The 24,921-nt window shown below is 37.1% G+C and overlaps 1 protein-coding gene across 1 annotated transcript in view; it reads right to left on the bottom strand.

Annotated features, from left to right (window-relative positions):
* Positions 1 to 8,150: 8,150 nt before the first annotated feature.
* Positions 8,151 to 24,921, bottom strand: part of WDR11 (WD repeat domain 11) — a 44,396-nt gene continuing 27,625 nt past the window's right edge. Inside the window, exons 14-29 of the mRNA XM_009881655.1 lie at positions 24,470 to 24,578; positions 24,019 to 24,143; positions 23,443 to 23,590; positions 22,510 to 22,616; positions 21,109 to 21,223; positions 19,104 to 19,275; positions 17,444 to 17,552; positions 16,567 to 16,629; positions 15,282 to 15,347; positions 14,340 to 14,511; positions 13,979 to 14,074; positions 12,459 to 12,624; positions 11,336 to 11,433; positions 10,268 to 10,413; positions 9,382 to 9,461; positions 8,151 to 8,308 (exon numbers count right to left, since the gene is read on the bottom strand). Coding sequence (XP_009879957.1) covers positions 8,151 to 8,308; positions 9,382 to 9,461; positions 10,268 to 10,413; positions 11,336 to 11,433; positions 12,459 to 12,624; positions 13,979 to 14,074; positions 14,340 to 14,511; positions 15,282 to 15,347; positions 16,567 to 16,629; positions 17,444 to 17,552; positions 19,104 to 19,275; positions 21,109 to 21,223; positions 22,510 to 22,616; positions 23,443 to 23,590; positions 24,019 to 24,143; positions 24,470 to 24,578 — 1,930 coding nt within the window. The remainder of the gene's footprint in view (positions 8,309 to 9,381; positions 9,462 to 10,267; positions 10,414 to 11,335; positions 11,434 to 12,458; positions 12,625 to 13,978; positions 14,075 to 14,339; positions 14,512 to 15,281; positions 15,348 to 16,566; positions 16,630 to 17,443; positions 17,553 to 19,103; positions 19,276 to 21,108; positions 21,224 to 22,509; positions 22,617 to 23,442; positions 23,591 to 24,018; positions 24,144 to 24,469; positions 24,579 to 24,921) is intronic.

The following is a 24,921-nucleotide window of genomic DNA, read 5'->3' as shown; positions in this document are numbered from 1 at the left end:
AATTTGAGATGCCATACCAGAGGGAAGAAGAGAATCTGAAGGTCTTAGTAGCCCGGCGTGCTGGAACAGCCTTGAAGCCCAAAACTGAAAAACACACCCAGAATTCTGAGACTGGTATGTAGAAACGTGGGAACCTTTGCCTTTGTGTCAGTGAGCCTCTAGATCCTGTGGTCATCAGCGATGAGAGAGTATCACCGTGAAAAGGTGAGCAGCTTCCCCGAGAGTATTACCAATACTACGTGTTACACTACCAATGAACAGTGATCCATGAAGACATACGCTGTGCATGACTTTTTGAGTGAAGATCTGTGACCGCTTGCTACAGGCTACTGTAAAATTTCATTCACAAACAACGCTGGGAAAAATATTTTCAAAGGGACATCAAAATAACGTTATTCATGAGTCTGTGGTTGGATTCCAAAAGCAGCCCTCACAGCAACGAGAGACCGACTCACTAGGGCCATAACTATGAAACGAGCGCCTGAAAAAAATGACCGCTCACAAAAAAAAGCACAAAGATGACCTTTTTGTAACTGAAATATGTTGCCTGTAGCTTTTTATTAGCTACAGCAAATGAAATAGGAGCCAGGTAAGTCTAGTATAACTCTATTATCTCCTGCTACTGAAAAGTAATGACAAAACACAGCCTTTTTTTTTTTTTTTTTTAAAGCACCTGTTGGCATCTGGTTTGAACAACATATAATGCTATCACTCAATAACCCTCTGGAAAGCAGCCACTGACATGGAGTTTGTCAGAGGGAACGGCACGGAACTGCAGTCATTAGTTGCCAAATGAAGCAGCGGTGACAATGACATGGAAAAAAAAAGGACTTTCAGCTTATGGACATGAATCCCATAAAGAAAACCATCAAGTTGGGCCAATATGGTCCCTCTGAGTTAGGACTTAAATGTTCTTGCCTTTACCGCCTGCTGAGTTTGGAGTCTAATGGACAACCCTCGCTTTGCCAGTGGCGTTTGCTGTCCTGCTCATGAGCCACTCCGTACCGCGGGGATTACACTCCCCTCCTGCCGTCCATGATTGCTCCTTCTGCTCCCGCATTAACAGGGAAGGAGGAGAAGTCAGGAAGGTGAAGGGGGAAGTTTAACCTATGAAAAGGGACAAACAATTTCAATGAATGCCATGGAAAGAAACTTAGTATCATGTAATTGCTTATCTAAGATTTTTCAGGCCTGAAATCAAAGTTAAACTTCCCTTTCTCCAGCAGGCATAGGGGGGCACCACTTACCTGCCGCAATTGCATTTTGAATACGTTTGTTAGTTCCTTTCTCGGAGTATACAAGTTTTCCCTTTTCTTCCCCAATTGTTACGTCCAAGCTAGAAAGCCACTTCAATCTTAAAACAAACAAACAAGTTAATAGCAAGTTAAACAAAAAGAAATTTTAGAATTAAAAAAAAAATAATTCAAAATCTAGATGCTCCAATTCAGACATATTTGCATGTTTTCTATTATTCTGCCAGAGCAGATGGATCAGATTATGGGTACCATTTGTAATCCCTCATAAGGTGTACCTACAACCCATGCCAATACGTTACGTGGTAAAGGTAAAACCCTTTTCAAGTCTTTCACATTTTAGTTGTCTGGTCATTCCAATCCCAACTCATTACAACTTACTTTGCTCAGCTGGACTGAGGGACAGCAAAATAACAGAGAGCTCTGAAAAGGTCAATGTTCTCCGTTACAGGGGGTTGGAAGCCTTCTGGTAGGTGCTTCTTTAAAACACACCATATCTGCGCATTTCCACTCTCTCTTCATCATTTGTTATTGTTAAAAGTTTCAGGAAGTCACTGACTGTCTTCCATTTAAGTTGTCAGCTTGCGCTTTCGTAGCATCTCTTAATTCACTACACATGATAAATACTTGTCCAAAGCCAGGCATTTGTAAAAAGGCAGACCTTGTCTTTTTTTGATCAAAGGACAAAAATACAATGCTTTGCTCACGGACAGCAAAGTTTAACTGCATGAACTGCCACCATGTGCCCAGCCTTCAGGGGAGCCGGGTTTCAGACTTGCAGAAAAAGTTTGTACACGGGTTCCAAAGAAAATAACTTCAGTGTGTTCAAATCCACCCATCTGCTTAAAATAAAGAAAATGTTTCAGATCTCATCATCCGTTCTACTCTGCTCTCATGAGACCCCACCTGAAGTACTGCATTCAGCTCTGGAGCCTTCAAGTTAAGAAGGACATGGACCTGTTGGAAAGGGTCCAGAGGAGGCCATGAAGATGATCGGAGGGCTGGAGCACCTCCACTATGAAGACAGGCTTGAGAGAGTTGGGGCTGTTCAGCCTGGAGAAGAGAAGGCTCTGGGGAGACCTTATAGCCCCTTCCAGTACCTAAAGAGCACCTACAGGAAAGCTGGAGAGGGACTTTTTACAAGGGCATGGACTGATCAGATGAGGGGGAATGGCTTCAAACTGGAAGTGGGGAGATTTAGGTTAGATATCAGGAAGACGTTCTTCACCTGAGGGTGGTGAGCCCCTGGCGCAGGTTGCCCAGAGAAGCTGTGGCTGCCCCATCCCTGGAGGTGTTCAAGGCCAGGTTAGACGGGGCTTGGAGCAACCTGGGCTGGTGGGAGGTGTCCCTGCCCATGGCAGGGGGGTGGAACTGGATGATCGATGATCTTCAAAGCCCCTTCCAACCTAAACCATAGTGCAATTCTATGATCATGATCCCTCTTCTCCCTTTGAATCAGCAGCTGTGGACAAAATACATTTTGCCTGTAGGGTACCTTGCTATTTCCACAAGATCCTGCCTACACAAAGCATCACAGGACATGCCAGCAACATGTGCAACGAGGTACGAAGTTGGAAATGATTCTGAATTATTTTTGCAGCTTCCTTTGGGAAATGAACATGTACTGACTCTGCTATTCATTTTTTTAGTACTACAACCTCTGCAGTGGTGATGAGCACACGGTTCCGCTGAATCCCTTTATGAATAACCCCGTATTAAATCTGCTACTTTTTAGCAAAATGTTCATGCCTCCAGTATCTGCAAATATATCATCAGCGTCCATCCCCTGATTTTGTTTTGCCATTCTCCCAGTCCTACATTTTAACAGAAGATTTTAAAACACTCTTTTCCCCAGCCATTAAGCAAAAGGACTTTCAAAGACTTTTCCTCTCCAGTCCAATTTAAGAACTCCCAAGTTCTCCTCCCTTCCCAGTTTCTGGTACTTTTTCTCATTATCCTTGGAAGCTTTTGCTGAGCTTTGACATCTGTCGCCACCTGCCTTTCCTGAACAAGGAGGCAGAGACTGCTCTTTCATCCCTGCGCAGTAAATTGCTGCGATATTCTCTCAGTTGTGAATATAGCTCAATGTGTGAAAAATTTTGATAAGGCCTAAGCACAACCAATTCGAGCCAATTTATTTTTCCCTGGTTTCCTGTTTTTTTTCTGACTCAATACAGGAATTTTCCGTGCTGCTTTTCCCTAGTCCTCAGACAGCGGAATGACGAAACAGTAAGACACGTCACCTTAAGGAAACTACGTAACACGCCAAGACTTTCTCATCTTGGCTCCTTCCTTTTTAATTCCCCTAAACATTGCTGCCTTCCAACAGAATCAGATGAGATACTCAGAAACTATCACACCTTTGGCTCGTATCGTCGGTGTTTAAGTAGAAACTGAACAACTTCCTATCAAGAAGTCCCAATTCAAAAATAGTAATGAGTCAGTATCAGCCTCATTACAGAATTTTATGCCACTGCTTAGATCTATGGATACAAAGTTTTTAGCCTGAACTCATTAATTCTCTTACCAGCTTCACATTAATATCAGAGTTAATTCTTCTGAGAAAGTAATAAAAAAAAATAATTCTTTAAAAAAGAAAAAAAAAAAGAAAAAAGCCCTTACTCTTTGCCAAGCTGTTACTAGTCACTGCTCACCAGCAATTAAATTTTTAGTTGAGCTTTTAGAATACAATTTTGGGCAGCTACCAATCACCCAAAGCAAACCCATCTCCCATTAAAGAATCTGTGATCGTCCTTATTTTCTGTCTCTAGGGCCAACTGCTGCAAAACATCATCTCTCAGATTATGTACTCAGACACTGAACACATCAACATTCTGGATCAGGTTTCCTTGATGTATAATATTGATGTATAATATATGGCTCTATCTGGCTGCAAAGTCTCTCTATTGGCAAACTGTTTGCATTTTAATGAACGTAAATTATAAATAATTTGCAATATAGTACTAATCATTTTCACACTGCAATAAAAGAATTCATTTTGTCATTTTCCATAGATTATTCCCCCCAAATCTAATATATGTTTATGTGTGTATATATATGCATGTGTCTACATATTTATACACACACACACACAATATAACACTACATTTTTGGAGTACTTCAGAAACCGATCCAAGTTAGGCAATTTTATACCCTGTCAATCAGTATGATTCATTTACAGAGACTCTCTTTACTGTAAGGCACACCGTGCTCCAATTAAAACTCTAATTAGGGTTTTCTAACACTGAAACTAAGCTGCTAGACTATTTTATAGACTTTATCTACAGCTAGAACAAGTACATCCATTATCAGAAAACTGAACTAATTTGGACTTACTTTCTTCAAGGATCTCATCAGGAATTGAAAATAAATTACCCTATTTTTATCATTAAGCACTACCACAAGAGTCCCATGGTAATATTTACCATAAGCTTCTCTCAGGTTGTAAACCCACTAGTTGAGCGCACAGATCTAGAAAGAACATGTTACAAGACTGAATGAACCTCACACAGCAGATGTACAACTTTCAGAATGCTTCACTGAAATGAAGACAACTTATGCACCCCAGTAGACTCAATCATACGCGTGGCTTTTTGTTGGTCATACAAGTCCAAAATGGGTCATGTAATATTATGACAGGGGTAACCATGACTAGTTATGCTTACAGCATGTTATCCATCTAGAAGTTCTCCATCTAGACAACCCAAATGTCAAAAAAACTCCTTATTGATGGACAAAGGTCCTGGCCTTTAGCAAATTAATCTTAAAACACCGAATAATCTCCTCCGCTAATCAAACATCATGCCCAATTAATATACGACTCCTTTTCAAAGACAGATGAATAAAGAATCTCTACACATTGGCTTGCAAACCCAATTCCTCTACTCTTTCTTCATTGCCAAGAACACTCAAACACAGGTTCCAGAATTATGGCTACGTTGCAGATTTCACTGTTGACAGAAGCTTCAAAATGCAAAACCTGGAAAATACAGATTATAAACTTCAGCTGCTACTTGAACTATTCCCAGTGGTTTGAGGAAGGAATTCTCAACGGGATTTAACGGAGCTAAAATCTTATTTATTGGAAACTTTTTTAAATTCATTCAGTTCACTTTCTTTGTATGTTCCAAACTCTCAGGCTTGTCCTTCAAACATACAAGTGAGAAGCCTCTCACATTTCATTCTGTACAAGCCAACTGTACATCAGATGTTTATCTGTATTTTTTTTTTTAAACAGCTTGTAAGGCAATGTAACAAAAGCAGCCGAAGAGCCAAGAGGAAAGGCATGTCAACTAGGAAGGAGAAACCAAGACTTCACCGACATGGATCTCAGCACTGCTGAATGCATTTCATATATTAAGAAGTTGATTATCTACACTGATGTAAGCCTACCCGCCTCCGAAACAAAACCAAGATGTGCAATGCTCACTGGCATCAGCTGAGACACAAGGAAAAGTCGAAAAGTCGTCCATTAGCAGTCTGCGGGGCAGCATGAAAACAGAAAGGAAGTGGTTTTCTTTTATCACTCATTTCTGTGCTTCCAAAAATCAGAAAGCGCAGACAACGTCCTGCTCTAAGTTAATCTGTACAAATTTTATGTTTGCTAGTAAACGTTGGGAATTAATACTACTCAAACCCAACATTTCATTAGTACTAGTACGGAAAATGTGACTAATACGTACAAAGGATAACCTCTACTAAAACCAGCCCTGAGCATTGTGCCTCTCCGGAATAAAAAATGACAACAATTACACATTCAGCATTCAATCCCAGTGCAACAGATGACATTCTTGTATTAAAGAAAGACACACAGAGATTTTAAAAGTTTGGTTTTATTACTGTAGTGTGACTGCATTCTTATCTAAATAAACTTTTCAATCACTTTTACACTCTACTTTCATCATAAAGGTTTCAATAGGGAATGCCACACAGTATTCTGCAACCTTCACACTTAAAAGTACATAGAAACATTCAGTATTAAAAGGCCTTTGCAATGTGTTTCCTTTAAAAACATTAGATTTATAAATCCAAGTGTATATTAAAGCAGATTTTTTTTCCAGAGACCCATTGACAAACAATTCTATGTGAGCTGCCAAAGAACAAGTTTGCGTGTGCTTATATTAACTCTGCAGTAACCTTGTCCACGAGTACTGCTCCCAAAAACAAGAGTAGGAATTGAGAAGTGTTGTAGTCATCAGTGTGAGCCAGAATTTAGCCCACTGTTAACGACCATTCATTTTGCTCAACTCTGTTGCTCACCAGTCAATACCTAAGGCAAATTCCATTGTATATTTATTTTCCCAAGCTGAACTAACTATACAGGTGTTGTTCATAATACATTGCACAGAAAGTATTTTATGGTGTATGTAAGATGTGGCAAGAAGAAATAAAATACATTGCAGTTAAATACTTACTTTTCCATTTAGAGCGATGAAACTCACATTTTCAATTTGTATAAAAAACATCATTATTGAAAAGCCTAACCTTTTAAGTTTTATCAGAAATGCTATTTTAGATTTGAACTAAAAAGTTTATGGAGTTAGAGACGTCTCAAAGCTGGTGCTCCTCTGGGAAGGAGCGTACAATACGTATCCACAAATACTTAAGGAGAATCCAACGCACTATTAGTTGAAGTAGACAAGCTCGGAATTACATTCAAATGAAAGACCTTTTCCATGATATGATTCTTTTCACTACTTTGTACTAAACTTCAGTAGCTCCAACAACTTGGTAAAAAGAATATTTTTATTTTTTAGCCAAAACTGATTTTCACATGCCACAGTCTTCAATTAGCAAAGGCAATTTAGCATCAGCATCCACTCCTCAGCTGTAAAATTTCTCAGTCAATCAGTAATAAATAGAAAAAATACATCTGACAAGAAACAATAATGAAAAGAAGTACTTAAATACTGAAATACTGGCACAAAAATGAGAAAAGATGTTATTGATGGCATCCTTAAGTATCTGGACCATAAGATGTATTAGCATAAAAAGGATCTAATTAAAAAGCCAGCATTTCGGCTTTGCACAATGCTTTTTTTTTTTTTTTTTTACCTCCTGTTAATCCCACATTCAAATACCAAACAAAACAATAACTGTGGAGACAGCGGACAGTCTCCTGAGTGTTCCGCAGGAGCCTACCTTGCTGCTTTTGAGGTAGGATCTTCCCCCACCCTTTGATCCCATGAACCAGTCAACACAAGGCAGAATCTAGTCCCTAAAGTGTGCACTCCCTGCACACCTAAGAATAACACGGAATATAACACCACCTTAATTGGAAAAAAAAAAAAAAGGACATTTAGTGGATTTCGGGAATGTTAGGATATTTTCGTAAGTAAACCTGTTAAAGATTCCATTCCAGACAGTTATGAAAATAACAATACAGTGAACTGATTTAAAGTAACAGTAATCTTAAACAGAAAAATTGGATTGAGAAAACATGATGTTCCAGGAAAAAAACATGTGTTTTGTCATCTATATTTATTCTTTAAATATATTTATATTTTATAGTACAGGTTGAATCATTTATACATATAAATACAAAGTAGTGAAGAACTATAAAGATTTGATTTTTAGAAGTAAATGGAGTAGACTTTTACACAGGTATAGAACTCTTTCAGCACATTTTTAAATTTGATTTCTGCTATAGTTAAAAAAGTTGGAAATATTCTGCTACAGTTTTATCACAGGCTTCTTTCCCCTCTTGTGAAAGTGAAGACATTTTTAACATAAAAATAAACATAAAACAGTTCTTAATCTTGCCTCCAGGCACATTTAACAACATTTGCTCAAATCACACATATCGGCTATTACAGTGATTCAAGAGAAAAATGTGTTTTCACACAGTGGAATCTCAGTCTGACAGACAACCCAAATCTCCTCATAAACGTAAAATTCTTACTCCTGCGTCACTTCCTCTTTAGGCTGTTTGAGCTCCATCAGTAACTCTTTACCAGTTTCTCCTGCTTTTGAGGCAAAGAGAATAGCTCCCTGTTTAAAGCCCAGGAGCTTCAAGCTTCTGGCATAATCTGCATACACAGCATGGATCAATTTATGTAAACGAAGCATTAAGGAAAACACAAATCAACAGCAAAATGAAAAAACTCAGAATCTTTTTTTTTTTCCCCTCCTCACTCCTTTGCTCTCACAAGCTGCAAATGCTGAACATTGTTGCCAATTGTGCTCATCCAGTATTTTTCAGCACAAATACAGACAAAAAAGTTGCTTTAAATTCTATGACTGAATGCACATTAGCACTTCTCAAGCAATATGCAGAGTGCTATGAACTAAACCAGATACGTTTCGGAGAAGCTTAAGTACCTACCACGTCATAACTTGCAAAACAAATTGAGAAAATGCAAGGTCATACTACAAGATTTTTTTTGTTAATTAGATGTATTATGTAGATTTACCTATATGACTTATTAGTGGCTTTTTTTAATTTACAGGGTGAGATCAGTGGTGACTCAATAAAAAACAATCAGGTATTATTCACATATGCATCATTATTTATTGGATATACGTAAATACAAACGTTAGAGCAACTCTTGAGGTTCCAGAACACTGGGTGAGATGTGCAGACTGTACTGAGCAATACTTTAGATACCTTTTAAAACACTACATTTTCAGCTCATCTGATCTTGACCTTTGATTTTCTTTGTTTCCACCGTCTCAGAACTGGCTCCTTCACAAAGGGCTTCAATCACTAAAGCAATATGTTGGTGTATAGAGGGGTTCAATGCAGGGATTTTTTTTCCTGAGATAGTGTTTAAAAAAAAATAACTAAACCACCGATTTCATTCCACACTCTGCAGTAATAATTTCCAAGTTCGGCAAAGAACATTTTATTTTCTGTTCTTTTCTCAACTGTATTTATTTTTTTTTCCCACTTTTAGTTTGTTTTCCAGTGCCACTGGCCTCATAGAGGATCAGGAAGAGGTAATGTTATGGATTTATGCAAATGGCTCCTTTTCACTTGTTTCCTTTTATTTCCTTCAAACTACACAACCTGGAAAATAAAAATAGGAACTCCTATTCCTGTGCAGACTAGTTCATCTAACATTGGCTCGCGCATACTCGCTGTATATCAGAACACAGGTGCAAAACCAGGATTTCAGGAAAAGGATATTTGTATCATCATTAACTTCAAATGCCCCATACTTCAGACAAGCTTCAACGAATAAAGCCGCTCTATCGAAGTATCTCATACTGTTAAATGGGAAAGAAAAAAAAATATAATTTGTTAGGACAGGAAAACAGAAAAGTATGCCAGAACATCGCATGAAAACACTTGCTTTCTAAAATTTTGCACCTAGGTCCAGAGGGGCAAATCTCTTCTACACTGAGGGCTGAACCAGGCTTCTGATCATCGCCAAGGTTAAACAGTACCGCCATTTCGCTGCCACCGTGGCACACATTCACAGCCCCACATCACACACCGCTCTCAGTTTCCGCTGTTGCTCCACCTCGCTCTCTGCACCTTCGTGCTTCGTAGGCCTGGAGGATTCACTACATCACGACAGCGCTGAGCGCTTTCTTCACGGCACCGAACGCTGCTACGCTGCTCCCAGGCACTGCGCGTCATACGCTTCCCATGTACCGCCTCGTGCTCCTCTTGCACCCGTTCAGCTGGCACTGGCCTCTCCCCAAGCTTCTTACATCCCCCCTTCCTCCTTGCACTCAAGGAACTGCCATTTGATGCAAAATTTTTGGTAGATCAAGGAAATAATCATAGCTACTACAAATTGTTACTGCTTGGTCAATGGGTGCTAGCAATCTTAAAGCCTACAGTAAATTTAAATGCCAGTGTATCTCCTGAAATTGCAAAAAAAACCCATCAATTCCAGCATACAGAAAGGACGCGTTGTTGAAGGTAAAGTTAGTTCAAGAAAAAATGCTAAAATAGAAACAAATGTCAGAAATCAAACTGCAGGCCCCCTCCTTCCCTCTTGACTTCTAAGCCACAAATGCTCAAATAACAAGACAAAATACAGACTCTGCTGTTTCATCTTTACCTGTGCAACATCTCTGCAACTTTGGTAAAGCACCCAAGTGACAAGAGGACAAGAATGGCTTTGGACTTCTGGTTGACTTGTGGAGAGCAAAGATGATCTACCCAACGCTTTAACACATCAGCACACTCCTCTGAGTTCAAACGAACCTTTAAGAGGCGGGAAAGCCAGTTATGAATTCTCAGCTGCTAACTAAAGAAAGCATTCAGCTCCTGGTTCATTTTTTTTTTCAGTGAAACACTTTGGGCAGCAGTAAAAGCATCTCAAATTACCAAGTTTTTATAAAAAGTACACGAGTCCCTTGAACATATAGAATATAAAGAAAAAGAAAAAAATACATAAATATAAAAAACTCCACTCTCGTCACTTGATATTTACATGTGATTAAGATTATTTTTACCATACAGCTTTATTAAAACCTCAAGTATCCAGAAGTTCAAAATCTGTACCCTTTACTTGAAAACTTACTTAAGGACAAAACATCTTTATTTTTCTTAAGAGTGGGATTCACCCATTTAGAAAATCCAAGTATGACTCTTTCTATACTTTCTGCAGGAAGCATAACAGAAACTTAGAGACACTGAAAGATGATCCCTACTGACTCCAGTCCATTATAGTCTCGAAAATGAATGTGGTGTCTAGGTACTTCCATAGTAATTACATCTGCATACCAAAACAGAAAGTTGATGCAAATTTATGTGGTTGGTGCTAACTTGAAAATCAGCACACATGCTACATGGAACTTAGCACAAAGCCACTGCCTAATTACTTATCCACTTCCAGGACTGGTTTTTTTGCAGTTTATTATCAACTCTATACTGTGGCAGCGATATGCAACTTCTCAAACCACTGCTCAAAAATTCGAAAATTGAGTATTTCAACCATTTTTAGGCCTCAAGCTTGTCCTTTGGATCACCAGGGCAGACCTGATGATGAACTGACGATGGTATCTCAAATTGATGTTTCAGTTTTTTAACTTGGGAGAACTTCAGTACCCTCATCAGCTTTCGTACCTACATATACTAAGTCAGTCATTTTTGTTAGGAAACTGAAAATTGAGAAGTTACATACCTTTGCAAGCCATGCTGCACGATTCCATTCGCCGTAAGTTTGCAAGTAACGACAGGCATCAGCAGCCTTATCGATCAGACACAGTAACTGTACACCTTCTGGAAAACAGAAAGCACACTATGTAATAAGTTAAGGGAAAAAAGAGTTGATATATCAAGTGAGAGCAGATCATTCACCTGCAGAAAAAGGATCTCTGTATCCTTCTTAGCATATGAAGATGTTGAAAAACCTTAATTTCTACCACCTGACTCTCCATATAACCTGGGTGTCAGTTATTATACATTTTCCCAGGTTACAGAGCTTAGAAGGACCTCACAAAGCTCTCATTTAGCTTTGTCCTGAATATAAATGACAAGGAGTTCACTAGACTTCTCATCATAAAGAGATAACGATTTTTGTAATCAAATAAACAGATTTCATATATAATCCTTTATTTCAATTTAATGCTGTCCATAGTGCAATTATTAACAGCGAAGTGCTAATTGTCCACAGAGTGGAAAGTATTTTTTCCAGGCAAGTACAGACATTTGTACTTTCTCTGTCTTTCTTTCGTGTCTTTGAATATTTCAGTCAATCATCATATTGTGAACATCTCTTGCATTAAGCCAAATTAACCTGTATGTGTAAGAAAACACACTTTTTGAAACATGTTCTGAACTGAAAACAAACCTAAGTCTGTATTTCACCTTCAGTAATAAGAAACAATTTTTAAATTAATTCTGTAATTAGGAAAGTGGAAAATATGTAGCTTTACGTGCTCAACCTCTTTTCATGCAAACAATTGCTAAGAATCATAGAATCGACTAGGTTGGAAGGGACCTTTATGATCAAGTTCAATCATTAACCTAACACTGCCAAAACCACCACTAAACCACATCCCTCCATGTCTAGAAAATTACTCCAGAAATATGTCTTCCGGTGAAAATTAGTCAAAACAAGTCGAACTTTATAACTGAGTTACTGATTATTTTTGTGTGAACTACTCCAGGTAGTGCATACTATAACATATGCAACGTGTAAGATCTATTACAATGGGACCTCCTCCTCTCCCATCTCCATTAGATTTAATAATGATCAGAATTACTAGTTTAGAAGCAAACAGAAAATTCAAGTCACATTTTACCTGCAAGCTTTCCATTGGCTATCATGTTGGTTGCTACCAGTTTAATGGTACTTTGAGATGGCCCTGATGAGGTGACAGTTGTGACCAAGCAAGCTTTGAGTGAATCACAGTAATAATGTGCATTCTCTGAACTTGTTTCTAACAATAGTTGCACTGCTCTGTCAGTCTGGCAAGAGAAAAAAAAAATACAACTTTGACCACAACACACTCACTTTTAAACAAAAGTCTTTATATGTATACTGTTTTTAAGACATGGGACAACTAACAATTAAAATTATTCTAAAACAGACCACAAAAATATCAACCAGCATAGTAATAATTAAGATTCTATTTCAATATCAGTAATAATTAAGATTCTACTTCAATACAGCATCCTCAGTAAGGATAGCATTTAAACTCCCATGATGAGTATAATGTTTAATCACAGACTAACATTTCTAGAAGTGACCAAAGAAAAATTTAAGTCAGAATATTTATTTCGTTGTTTACATAATCTTCTGCAGAGTTATAAAAGGAAGAGAAGCATTTCTATGATCCTATGACGATTTAAAATAAGCAAAGAAACAAAACTGTAAAGATGCAGAAACTGGCGAGAATCTCAAAGACTGATTCAATACTTGATATTTTAAAACAAAGGCTGAGCGCCTAACCAGTGAGGCTCATCAAACTGGCTGCAGACACCTGTCTCCGAATCGAGTGAATGACTGCAGGCATGTCATGTCTGCCTGTTACTAAAATGAGGTGCCTAACTTTTAGAGAAGTCAATTTGGTGAGGTCAGTCAAGCTGATGGCTTAGATAATTACAGAAATAATGAAAAGCCACATTGAATACATATTAAAATACAATGATTCAATAAACTGGCATTTTTTAACTTCCACAACCTGGCATTTTAAACAGACTATGTACAGACTAAGTATTTCTGGCATCTTTTACTAGTAGCATTTGTTGACATGCTCAAATGCACAGTGGCATAGAAATCACTGAAGTTCGAGCTCGTAACACCAAAGCTATTTTTGGAAATGGATGCAGCACAACCGCATTAGCAGGGAACAGCTCACAATATATACTGTACAAATGCAACAACATTCTTATCAGGGTCTCATGAGCAGCTCTGTACAGTCGCACTGCTCAGTGCAGATCTGCCAGAAGCTTTGGTACATCCTTTGTTATCTAAAATGAGAGTATGAAGTACAGACTGAGTTATCCCAAAGATGTTAAGTTTCAGTTATTTCTGGGAAACTCAAAATGTAATTTTTCTTTTCTAGTCACAAGATGGAAAGAAAGATTTTTATAGGGTTTCCACTAAAATGAAACAGACTGAAGCAGTAACACCAAATATTACCACGTCAGTACACAGAGTCTGCAGTTGTAATAACATACTAACACAGCAAAAACTACATGCTGGGTGAATAAAAGTATCAAACAACACCTATAAATTAGACAAAACTTTACTTGAATAGGATATATACATAAAATGGACAGGGAAGAAGAATAAAAAATTCAAATATTACCCACAAACCTGGCCCAAGAGAAGTAGCTGATCCGCACATTTCCTGGTATGATCATATGTTGATCTCTTCACTTCCTGGAGATTCACCCTTTCAAGTTGGAATTTCTGTATGAAGAAGGAAAAATACTTTAAATGTAAGAGTACCATATGAAATAAAACCAAGTATTTAAAAGATATGGAAGTATTTTGAGAGTTTTTGGAACACTCCCTATTTTTAAATAATAGGGAGTGATTTAATCCAGAGTGTTACGTTACTAATAAAAGTGAAATATTTATAGTGAAAAGCCGCAAGATAAGAAGTTTACAACACTGAGTGTTTATTGTACTGATGATATTCTTATTAACTATATTTTTGAACTCCTTGAAATACCTGGAAATAATAATTTTCACACAGGATGTCATAGCATATATCCAAGGGATTAACCAACTGTTCTTGAAGGATAGCTGTGTCTGTTAGTCTCGCAGGTTTTTCCTGGGATAAGCTGTGCAAATAGTGAGCAGCAATAGTCCAGAAATGCAGTTCAGATTCATCCCCATACAGTCTGAGAAGACACAAACCAGGATGTGAAACGTGTTTGTATTTTTTTTCACGTCACATAAAAACATTACACATTTAAAATACCTTTTGACAAAGACCACGCGTTATTGCGGGCACCACAAGTACTTTGCATTATCAGTGGGAAAAATTACAAGAAAACATTAAGGAACGGCATTCAGCGAGCTAGATAAGAGGTTGGCCAGAAGTCTGTTACAACAGCAATTAAACTCTGTGAATGTTCAGCATATAAACGTGTGGAAATTGGTATTTTATTATGATTTTATACTTAATCACTAATATCCTCTTTCAACTACAAGAAAGTTATTAAGTTTGAAAAACATCTCTGAATATAGACAGACTAAAATTCGCTACAGTTCAGGTAAAGTACAACACAGACCAAATACTTCTGAAATAAAAACCAGGCCTTCCCTTGTTTGCATACAATCTATTGCGTGCTGTGAAGTTCTGAATTACATTTTTGGGCATTGTCCAACAAAATGCAATGTAGTTAGCAGAACTGCATTTATGAAAGCACCACCAAGACTGAAGGAAGTGCTCTACATCCAGCAAGGAAATAAAACTGTTTCAGTAAGGTAACGTTTCCATTCTCAGTCCTGAACACACTCTAGTAAGTGGGTAAGAAAGCACTTTAAGGAACTGCGCCGAGTTAAAGGAGAATCAGTTGAGTACTTAAATTTCAGCACATTCATATGCATTAACAGGATCAAGATTTTATTAGGAAATGTTTGATATAGCTATCTGAATCTCTACTACCTGGCAACTAGGAGACATCTTTGCAAGAGAGTAAAATCCGGATCAAGCAAAAGTTTCTTTATGTCACTGCAAAAAGAGAAAGTCATAAATAATCTGTAAAATGCTGTGCGAATGTGTTTGTTTTAAAACACAACTAGGATATATCACCTACAAATTGAAAAAAAAATTGAAACAAAAAATACAATTTCTGTTCTGAACTGAAAAAATGCATCTATCAAAACAATTACAACAGGAAGTTGTACACTTAATTTCACATACAATTGAACTCAAGGAGCAAGTCACTCTACCGGTTTAAATACAAATAGCGAGTCTGTCCGGAACCCCTTATTCTTGCAATGAAGGGAACAACCACAAGGGTGTAGACGAAGCTACAAATTAGACTGTAGTGATTCTACAAATTACAAGATTAATTCAGTTACAAATAATTTTGCAACTACATAGTGCCATAGCATAAGAGATCTACATGCACGAATTTAGGTTTTCTACATATGTTTCAGACTGGATAAAAATACGCTTTTATCTTTTCCATCCTACTAAATGGAAGGACAAAAGGAAAATGGAAAAGCTTCTGTTTACTAGCTTCAAATATAACTTTCATAGTTTAAACGGAACGTCAAAATGTTTTCTGTGTAAGCCTAGCAATGTGCATGAACATTACTCTGGAAGTATATCTTCAATAAAACTTTTTTAGAATTGTCTGTCTTGTCTTCCTTGGAACTTGAAATATCTTAACAAACCTTGGAGTATTTAAGTAGCAGTGTCCAATACAGTCTGGACCAACATCAAAGAACCATACATCACCGAGAAGTATTGCCTAAAAAATTATGAATACTCACTGGTAAATTAAAAATTATATACTGACCCTAATCAGTATCTTTAAATCTCTAGTTGTCAGCCACTACTATGATAAGTCAATGTCAAAAATTCAATACTGACTTCCATGACAATTTATATATTCAGAACAGTACATTTTGACTGTTGAGTCAATATTTAACAAACTACTTTGAGATAGTTCGCTGATTTAAAAAATACTTTGGAGATTGTATTATGGTTTATTTTTAATTAGGAAAAATAGAAATAAAAACATAAAATCTTCAATGAAATGAATAAAGCACCACCCTTAGGAATTACATAAAAATAAAAATTAACTGTGTGCTTATCTTTACAGAGGCAAAAAGCATTCTTTCTTCATTAAGTTGTGAATTGCCACAAATTTCTTTTTTTTTTTTTTTTTTCCTTCTGTGAACTCAGTAGTTTATTCAAATATTAATACCAAAATTCTTACTTGGACAATGAATTCAACTGCTCTTGAAGAAGGTTTTTAATATTTTCATTCTCTGGATAATCACTGGATTTAAAAAAAAAAAAGAAAAAAAAAAGGTGAATGGTTTCCTGTATTACCAAAATGTCAGAATTATCTGAAAAGGAAGAGTATTACTGGTAGTAGAAAAACACAAGAACATATACGGAAACAATCTTTCATGTTCTTATGGTAAGCCATTCATGCAAGATTCTTTGTCTAGTTTCTAGTCCCAAAATAGTAACAAAAGACTGATTTTGCTTTCTCTCAGCCTCAGTCAGTGCCACCAACCTTTCTCACCGCGTTTTTCTTTTATTCATTAAGCTTGAAATTAAGGAAAATGACAATGCCTAGCCCATTATTATATGGCCACCAACAGTAAACAAACACAATAAAGATACAGAAAGATGCTCCTACTATGATGTGAAGTATGGCTCACTGGAAGCAGAGACATGCCTATTAGACTATCAGTTAGAGTATCAGTTTCAATTACACTTTAGGAACCAACTCAGACTATTCTTACATTAATTTCTTGATCAAAGAGAACACACAGTTGTTCTCTGAAGTAACATAACCTGTAAATGACATAAAAATATTGCCAGTACCTTAAAGCAAACAGCAGTTTTCAATAGCCAAGGGCTACTGAAAGTCAAAAGAAATAAAATACTTGAAACCTTAAAGCCTTTTCTATTTATTACTTTTAGTAATAAATGTGAAGCTATTACCTTTTTGACTCTCCCAGAGAGTGAGGAACTTACACATCTAACAGTTATTTGCACAGAAAGACTAACAGAAGATGTAGGTTTGTTTTTTTTTTTTTTTAAAAAAAGTATTTTATATATAGATATACATTTCTCCTTACATGTTTATAATATCTAGAGAGTATTTCTCATTCCACGGCTGATGTAACAAGAATGCTTTTAAAGCTAATGAAGCCCTTGGAACAAGCAGATAGGGACACCATGCAGGTTCTAAAACAAAAGGAAAAGATTCATTGTTGAGTGGCTAATGTGCAATAATACTCTGTTCAGTAACCATAAAATGTATCACCTTGTTTGCAAGCACCAGAAGAAAATCATAAATCACAGTCTTTTCATATACACAGCATGGGTTACTAGACATAAAAGCTTATCTTTACACTCAAGCAAAAACATTTCCTAGAAGGTACAGGGTTATCAACCATGCTCAAATGGGAATTTGGGAACGTTCCATATTAAATTTAGCCATAGAGTCCTGGAGTACATTATACTGGCATTAAGTAGAGCATTATATGATGATTATTGCTACTACAAGGACATGCTGGAAAATAAGTACTTCTATACCAAAACGTACCACATCGTATGTTTTAGCTTTACTTTGCAAACATAGTTTCTACAGTATAATACAAAGATTAATACCCATCATCCCAAAAGGATGTTGTCAAGTTTAATACATGTCTACATCAGCAAAGAAATAACAGATAGTACTTTTCATCTGTAATTTTCATCTTGTCATACAAATTTAAAAGTCAGTAAGTCTGCATTCAGTACAGGGTTTGGATGATACGCTGTAAATGCTACCCAGTGACTTAGGAGTAAAACAAGTACCAACCAGCCACATCCTTAAACATTCAGCAATTCCGCGTACTTCATATGCACTGAATGATACAGGAATCTTGTAAATGTGATTTTACAACGAAAAGATTATCACAGTGTAGAGGCAGAAGGACAGCTACTTCAAAAGCACCTTAACACTGATGTATACTAATTTCAGTGTGCTTGGTTTTAGAACGTTCATTTGACAGTAAAAATAGCTGCGATAAATTATGTTTTTCCTCTAACATCCCATACCACAGCTCCCAATTTTGTTTTTTACATATGTCTTAGGCAGAATCTACATTTTTTATGGAAATTGCATGAGTAAAGGCAGGATTGACCAGAAAGATCACAACAAAAGCAGTTATTTGGAACACCAGTAATAAAACCAAATAATGTAGCTTAGTTAACTATTTAAATAGTTAAATATTTAAATTCCCTTCCTAAGCATATGGCAAAAAAGTCAAAGAGCACCAGCACTGCTATTTTAGAGTTCAGTGGGAAAAATCTACTTTGAAAAGCAATGAATCAGTCTACAAACTGCCTTTGATATCTGGAAATACCATAAAAGATATTTTTATGCATTAACATATGTTTCAAAATCATGTAATGAATTTCAGTGATATAGGTACTGATACCCAATTGATGTACCGAAGCTTTTCAGGCCAACTTGCTTGATATCTGTACAAAAAGGTCTTATTTTGTTAATTTATATTCTCATTAAGATATTAAAAAGTGTAATTTATTTACAAGGTTAAACTTGTACAAAAAACCACCCATATGCCCTAAGCCTAGAAATATTTATCTGCATCTACGAAAACCACTAAAGGGACACCAAATCCTCTACATAAGACAATTCTCTGTCCTAATGGAAGTGCTGAACATTTTTACGGTCCGCTTTCAAAATGATATATCTAACAGTCAATAGCAAAAAGGAAATCAACATACCTATTAAGTCCTGTTCATCCATTCTGAAACACGATGGTTTCATGGACAAGTCTAAAACTCGAATGCACCCATCATCTGATGCCAAGACCACTTTGTCTGAAGTGCACCAGTCCACATCCAGGATTCGGAAATTGACGTTTCTTCCACTTCTTAAACTGCTCACCATTTGTACCTTAAAAAGTTGAGTTATTTTTCATTTTTAGTAGGCTCTCCATCAGACAGCGCAAGACTCTGTCACATGCCCATGAGGCATACCAGAAAATTTGCAATAAAAGGTGAAGTTAATCATAAATCATTTTAATGATGGTCTCTCCTAGAGAGTAGGGAATTCAGACACCTTGGAGTAGGGCACATGGCTGCCCTGAAACAATACTTTTGCCCAACTCAGAGCTGAGAAAAGATCCTTTTGAATACAGCTGTACGGTGCCGTTTTGTTATCTTTTCTGACATAAAGTTTCCATGGTAAACTGGTGGAAATTTACATTCCCTCTTTAATTCCAGTCCCTGATGTAGCATACATGCCTAAAGGCAGAAGTGAGGTTCTCATTAATTAACTCATGCTCTTCATAAATGCATACTTTCTTGATAAACCCTGAACTTGTCTAGAAATACATTTAGACATACTATTAGCGTAACTTTATGGCAATAGGATGATATATTGTCCACAAACAAAACACAGATAAACAAAACCTTCTAAACTGCACTTTTTATCACAGGTTAGTAGTTAGACATTTTGTAACCCTTTGTAGCATCACAGAACATCACAATATTAACAAATATTAACAAAGTCACGACCGCAATCAACATTCTGCTGTTTCCTTTCACTTTTTCTAGAGCTAAGCATGGAGTCAGAGGGATGTAAGGTACATCAGCTCCAGAGCATGATTACTCTTAGCACTGAGAGAATCACAGAATCATAGAATGGTTTAGGTTGGAAAGGACCTTGAAGATCATTGAGTTCCAACCCCCCTGCCATAGGAATGTGGGAAAAAAAAAACAAACCACAACATGGAAACATTGGATAACTGGTTGTAGGCAAAGGTGAAGTTCTAAGGAGAGGATTTTATGGCTAATAGGGCTGAGACTATAAAATATTTCATAACATATTTCTACAGATATTCTGAAAGATTCTCGGCTGACAATGTAAATTAGTTTTAAATGCTTTCATTTAGGAAACTCCTTTCCTTGTCCCAGAAAGACAGGGAACAGCTACAGGAGGAGTATCCCACAGCATCAACAGTATTCAAATGTTCTTCAAGGAGAGACTTATGGGATAATATTCTATTCTACTCTGCCTATGCAATTGACAGTTGTTGGTGGTATCTGTTGTCCAACTATTATCACAAACGAAGAGTTTGATACTTGCTCAAATTAAGTGCCTGAGTTTGGAGCTGGTGCTCACTACAAAGTAAACAGGAAAAGAATTAAAATTCCTGTTCCATACCCTCATAACCTGAACTTACTCTGGGGGCTAAGTTAAAACAGTACAATTATCTTTCCTTCCCCATGGTACTAAAAAAGCCTATGAAGCAAACCCCAGAAGATTTGTGAACATTACTATAGAATTTTTGAATAAGATGAGAAGCCAGACAATGTTAATTAACAAGTGTCTAGCTTTCTGGTATTCCCTAACAAATTAAATCCATGATATGCACAGATGTTAAGCAACTTGTAGTAAAAATACTTTCTTGTCCACAGATTAAATTCTAAGATTGAAGACGACTCCTTAAATTTTCAACATCTGCCTCAAAAACATTACAAGAGAATGACAAAAAGTACCTCACAGACATTGTCAACTATATGAGTGAAAGGTACTTTTCATTGATGACAGCTTAAAAATGCTTTATGGGAACTAAAAGTCTTCTGAGAAAAGCCGTATAACTTTATTACACAACTGTCAGTAGAAATCATGACTAAGTAAAATGTAATGCCTGACTCGTCCTGATTTTCAGAAGTAATATGTGTATTTTGCAAAGAAGCACATATCAAAACAACAGACTCTTACCTCTTTTGAATCCCAAATTTCTGCTCCATCATTGTACATTGCAAGAAGTTTTTGATTTCCTTTCCCTGGGGCAAAACGTATCTTTTTCACCCAGCTTCGGTGTGTAGGAATGCCCCTAAGAAAAGAAAAGCACAAGATTAGTTTTAACCATTCCATACCTAATATTGTGGTTAGTTAAATCCTTTCCGTGAATGTTGCAGATCCTGATACGGTACAGATTGAGAAGGAGGACAATATACACACACACACACACAAATGGCTATCTGAATTATCACAAAAACTAAAAAGTTTAAATGCTTGAAATAAATACAATACTTAACATTTTATCAGCAGCCATTGCAGATTTAACGTAAGAAAAACTCTGCTTTAAAAACTGCTTTAAAAACTCTGATGAAATGTTACTACATCTGAAAACTTTGATAAAACGTTACTCCAATTTGACACTGTTCCACACGACATCCTTGTCTCTAAACTAGAAAGACATGGATTTGATGGATGGACCACTCAGTGGATAAGGAATTGGCTGGATGGCCGCACTCAAAGAGTTGGTGAAAACAGCAGGATGTCCAAGTAGCGTTCCACAGGGGTCAGTACTGTGACTGGTGCTGTTTAACATCTTTGTCGGCGACATGGACAGTGGGATGGAGTGCACCCTCAGCAAGTTGGATGACAAAACTAAGCTGTGTGGCGCAGTCAACACACTGGAGGGAAGGGATACCATCCAGAAGAACCTGGACAGTTTTGAGACGTGAACGAGTCCAAAGGGCCACAAAGATGATCAGAGGGCTGAAGCACTTCTCCTATGAAGACAGGCTGAGAGCATTGGGGTTGTTCAGCCTGCAGAAGAGAAGGCTCTGGGGAGACCTTCTAGTGGCCTTCCAACACTAAATGGGGGCCTACAGGAAAGATGGGGAGGGACCTTCTATCAGGGAGTGTAGCAATAGGACAAAGCATAATGGTTTTAAACTGAAAGAGGGGATATTTAGATTAGATATCAGGAAGAAATTCTTTACTCTGAGGGCAGTGAGCCCCTGGCGCAGGTTGCCCAGAGAAGCTGTGGCTGCCCCATCCCTGGAGGTGTTCAAGGTCAGGCTGGATGGGTCTTTGAGCAACCTGGGCTGGTGGGAGGTGTCCCTGCCCAGGGCAGAGGGGCTGGAATGAGATGATCTTTAAGGTCCCTTTCGACTCTAAGCATTCTATGACAAAACACAAAAGATGAAATCTAGAGAACTGTAATACGGTAGGCATTTTCTGAAATTTTCTTTCAGAACACTTGCATTTTTCACCTGAAACACCACAGATGACCTTCTAGAAACATGGAAGAAAAAAAAAAAATGAAGGGGGAAAAAACATTCTAACACTCATTATTTCATGTTTATTAGAATTAATTTTCATTCATACCTGGATACTCTAGCTTTCAAATCCCAGAAGTTTAAGTTTCCATCAACATCTCCAAGAACCAGGATATCCCCTTTCCAAGCAATACATGTAATGCTACCCATACTTCCCTGGAAATATTTATGCAGCAGAATAAAATCTTGTGATTAATAGAGCCGAACACAGGAATAAGCATTTCAACATTAGTATTTCATTTTTTAAACTATTATATGACAGGACAGACCAAATTCTGCTCAGTTAAAACAGGAAGTTTTAACAAGTCAGTCGTGTTTGCTTCAATATGCTTCAAAAGACATTTCCTTGTAAGAAATTTTGGGTTTGAAGCAATGGAAATCACCTCTCTGTCTCTTGTTGCAAGGAAACACCAACATGACAGACCTCATTAAACACAATACTTGCATATACTAAAGTAGGAAACAAAAATAAAAGAATTCCTATTTGTAAGTTCAATTTATCAAAGCCTTCAAGAACAACTTAAAAAAGAAAGATTGTTCTTCGGAGTAACTGGAAAAAAACTCAAAACTCACAAAAGAGTGCTCTGGCCCACTCAACTCCTCCTTGTGATGGAAGATAAAATCCATTAACAGCACATAAACATGTTTCAATAACACCCTCTCTGTTATTCAAGCTTTTTGTATGTGCTTTACAAAAATTCTCTAAAATATGTCATGTAATCTATTCAGAAAGCAAGTCAGGGCCTATGAAGATTCTAACTTGTAAAAAAATCATTTATTTCAACATTGTTTTCAGTAGAAAAACTATACGGATGTGAAAAGAGAATTGCTACTGTTTTTGAAGTTGGAACTTATATTTCATATTTCAAACTGCTGCATTAATGACCACTTGCCACTACTATGCATATTCCTGATTTTTTTTCTGGCAGTTGTATCTAAGAAAAAAATGAAAGCATCAATGATATAGAAAACTGAAACTCACATCAGGAGGAATTCTTGCGCTGTCTTTTACTGAGTTTCCTTCTACTGTGAGATGATAAACCTGCCCATCAGCACCTGTAAACACAAAGTGCTCTCTGGCAGAAATGTTCTGGCTCAGCTCTGATTTGCTTTCGGCTTCCTGTAACAAGCTTTAAAGAGAACACAGTGAGACACAAGTATTTTTTTCTTGAAATTAGACTTGCAAGGACAATTCTTGCTAACTAATGCACAGAGGCAGCACAAAAACGTGTATTTCCTTTAAAACAATTTACCAGAAGCAACATTTAAATCATTTATACACTTGTGGAAACATTCAGGGGCAAATAAGACTTTCACTTTAGGAACCAGGTAACTAATGGACCGCTACACACACACCTCAGAGAAAGAGGTACACTATTTCTCTCCTTCACCACTAACTCGAAGTCCCACATCTAAAAGCTAAAGGGATGCCCATAAAGTTGTTCTCCTTGTATATACTCAAGAAGCAGTTTCAAAATATTCTGCTCTATAGAACAATGGCATATGGTGGAAAAACAACAACTGATGCAGAAGAGCATTAAATCAGAATGAGAAATACCTGATAACAGAAGATTCTACGCTGCTAACTTCAGTATCTGATGCAACCGTCTGTCGGGCCATGGCCTCTCGGGCTGCTAACTGCTTCTTCCTCAGGCTTTTTAAGTTATGAGAAGGAGACCACTCCTGTGAAAAATTGTCCAGGAAAAATGGAAGAGACAAATATTTACTCCCTGAATTTACTGGCGACTTTTCTTTTAATTACAATGATCTCAATGAAGATTGCTTTTTATGACACCTCCCTCCATCACTCAAGGAGTAGACCAGATTTTCTCACCAGTACCTCCTTCTTTCTTGCCTCTATTTGATGACAGATGAAAACAGGAGAGTGAAAGCACTCAGCCGTATGCTACAGATACAGTAACATTTTGCTGCAAAATTGTCCATAGATTTTTATACTATCTCAACATATTACACTTAATAAACAGCAAGTAACAGATTTTATTCCTTACCAAAGCAGTCGCTGTAGGGAAGTTTTTAGACATTTCTCTGAGCAGAGTGCATGTTCTAACATCCCAGATCTCCAGCGGTTTGTCTTTAAACACTACAGCTAGATACTGCCTAAAACAAATAAGAATTTACTACATCAAAAATAATCAATCCATTTTAATTTGAGCATTTTATTTCACAGGTGTTGTTCATATCAGCATTCTGGAAACTGTCAAAAACTAAGAGAAAGCAGAGTAAATTAACTTGGCTCAAATCCCACCCTGAGGAGACAGAGGAAGGAATTCAGAGAAAGCAGCAGCACCTCTAATTTAGCCATATGCAGCCCATGTTGATGAACGCACAAGATATCAGAAAGACACACCAAAACTGGAGGTTGGATAGATTTTTTTTTCTCTACTCCAGACACATGCCACTTCCCTAATCTAGTGATAAATGAACATAAAATCCTCTTACA

The sequence above is a fragment of the Charadrius vociferus genome, unplaced genomic scaffold (genome assembly GCF_000708025.1).
Source record: "Charadrius vociferus isolate BGI_N301 unplaced genomic scaffold, ASM70802v2 scaffold282, whole genome shotgun sequence".
Classification (NCBI taxonomy): Eukaryota; Metazoa; Chordata; class Aves; order Charadriiformes; family Charadriidae; genus Charadrius; species Charadrius vociferus.
Note: the sequence above shows the minus strand (reverse complement) of the source record. Positions and strands in the feature narration are given on the sequence as shown.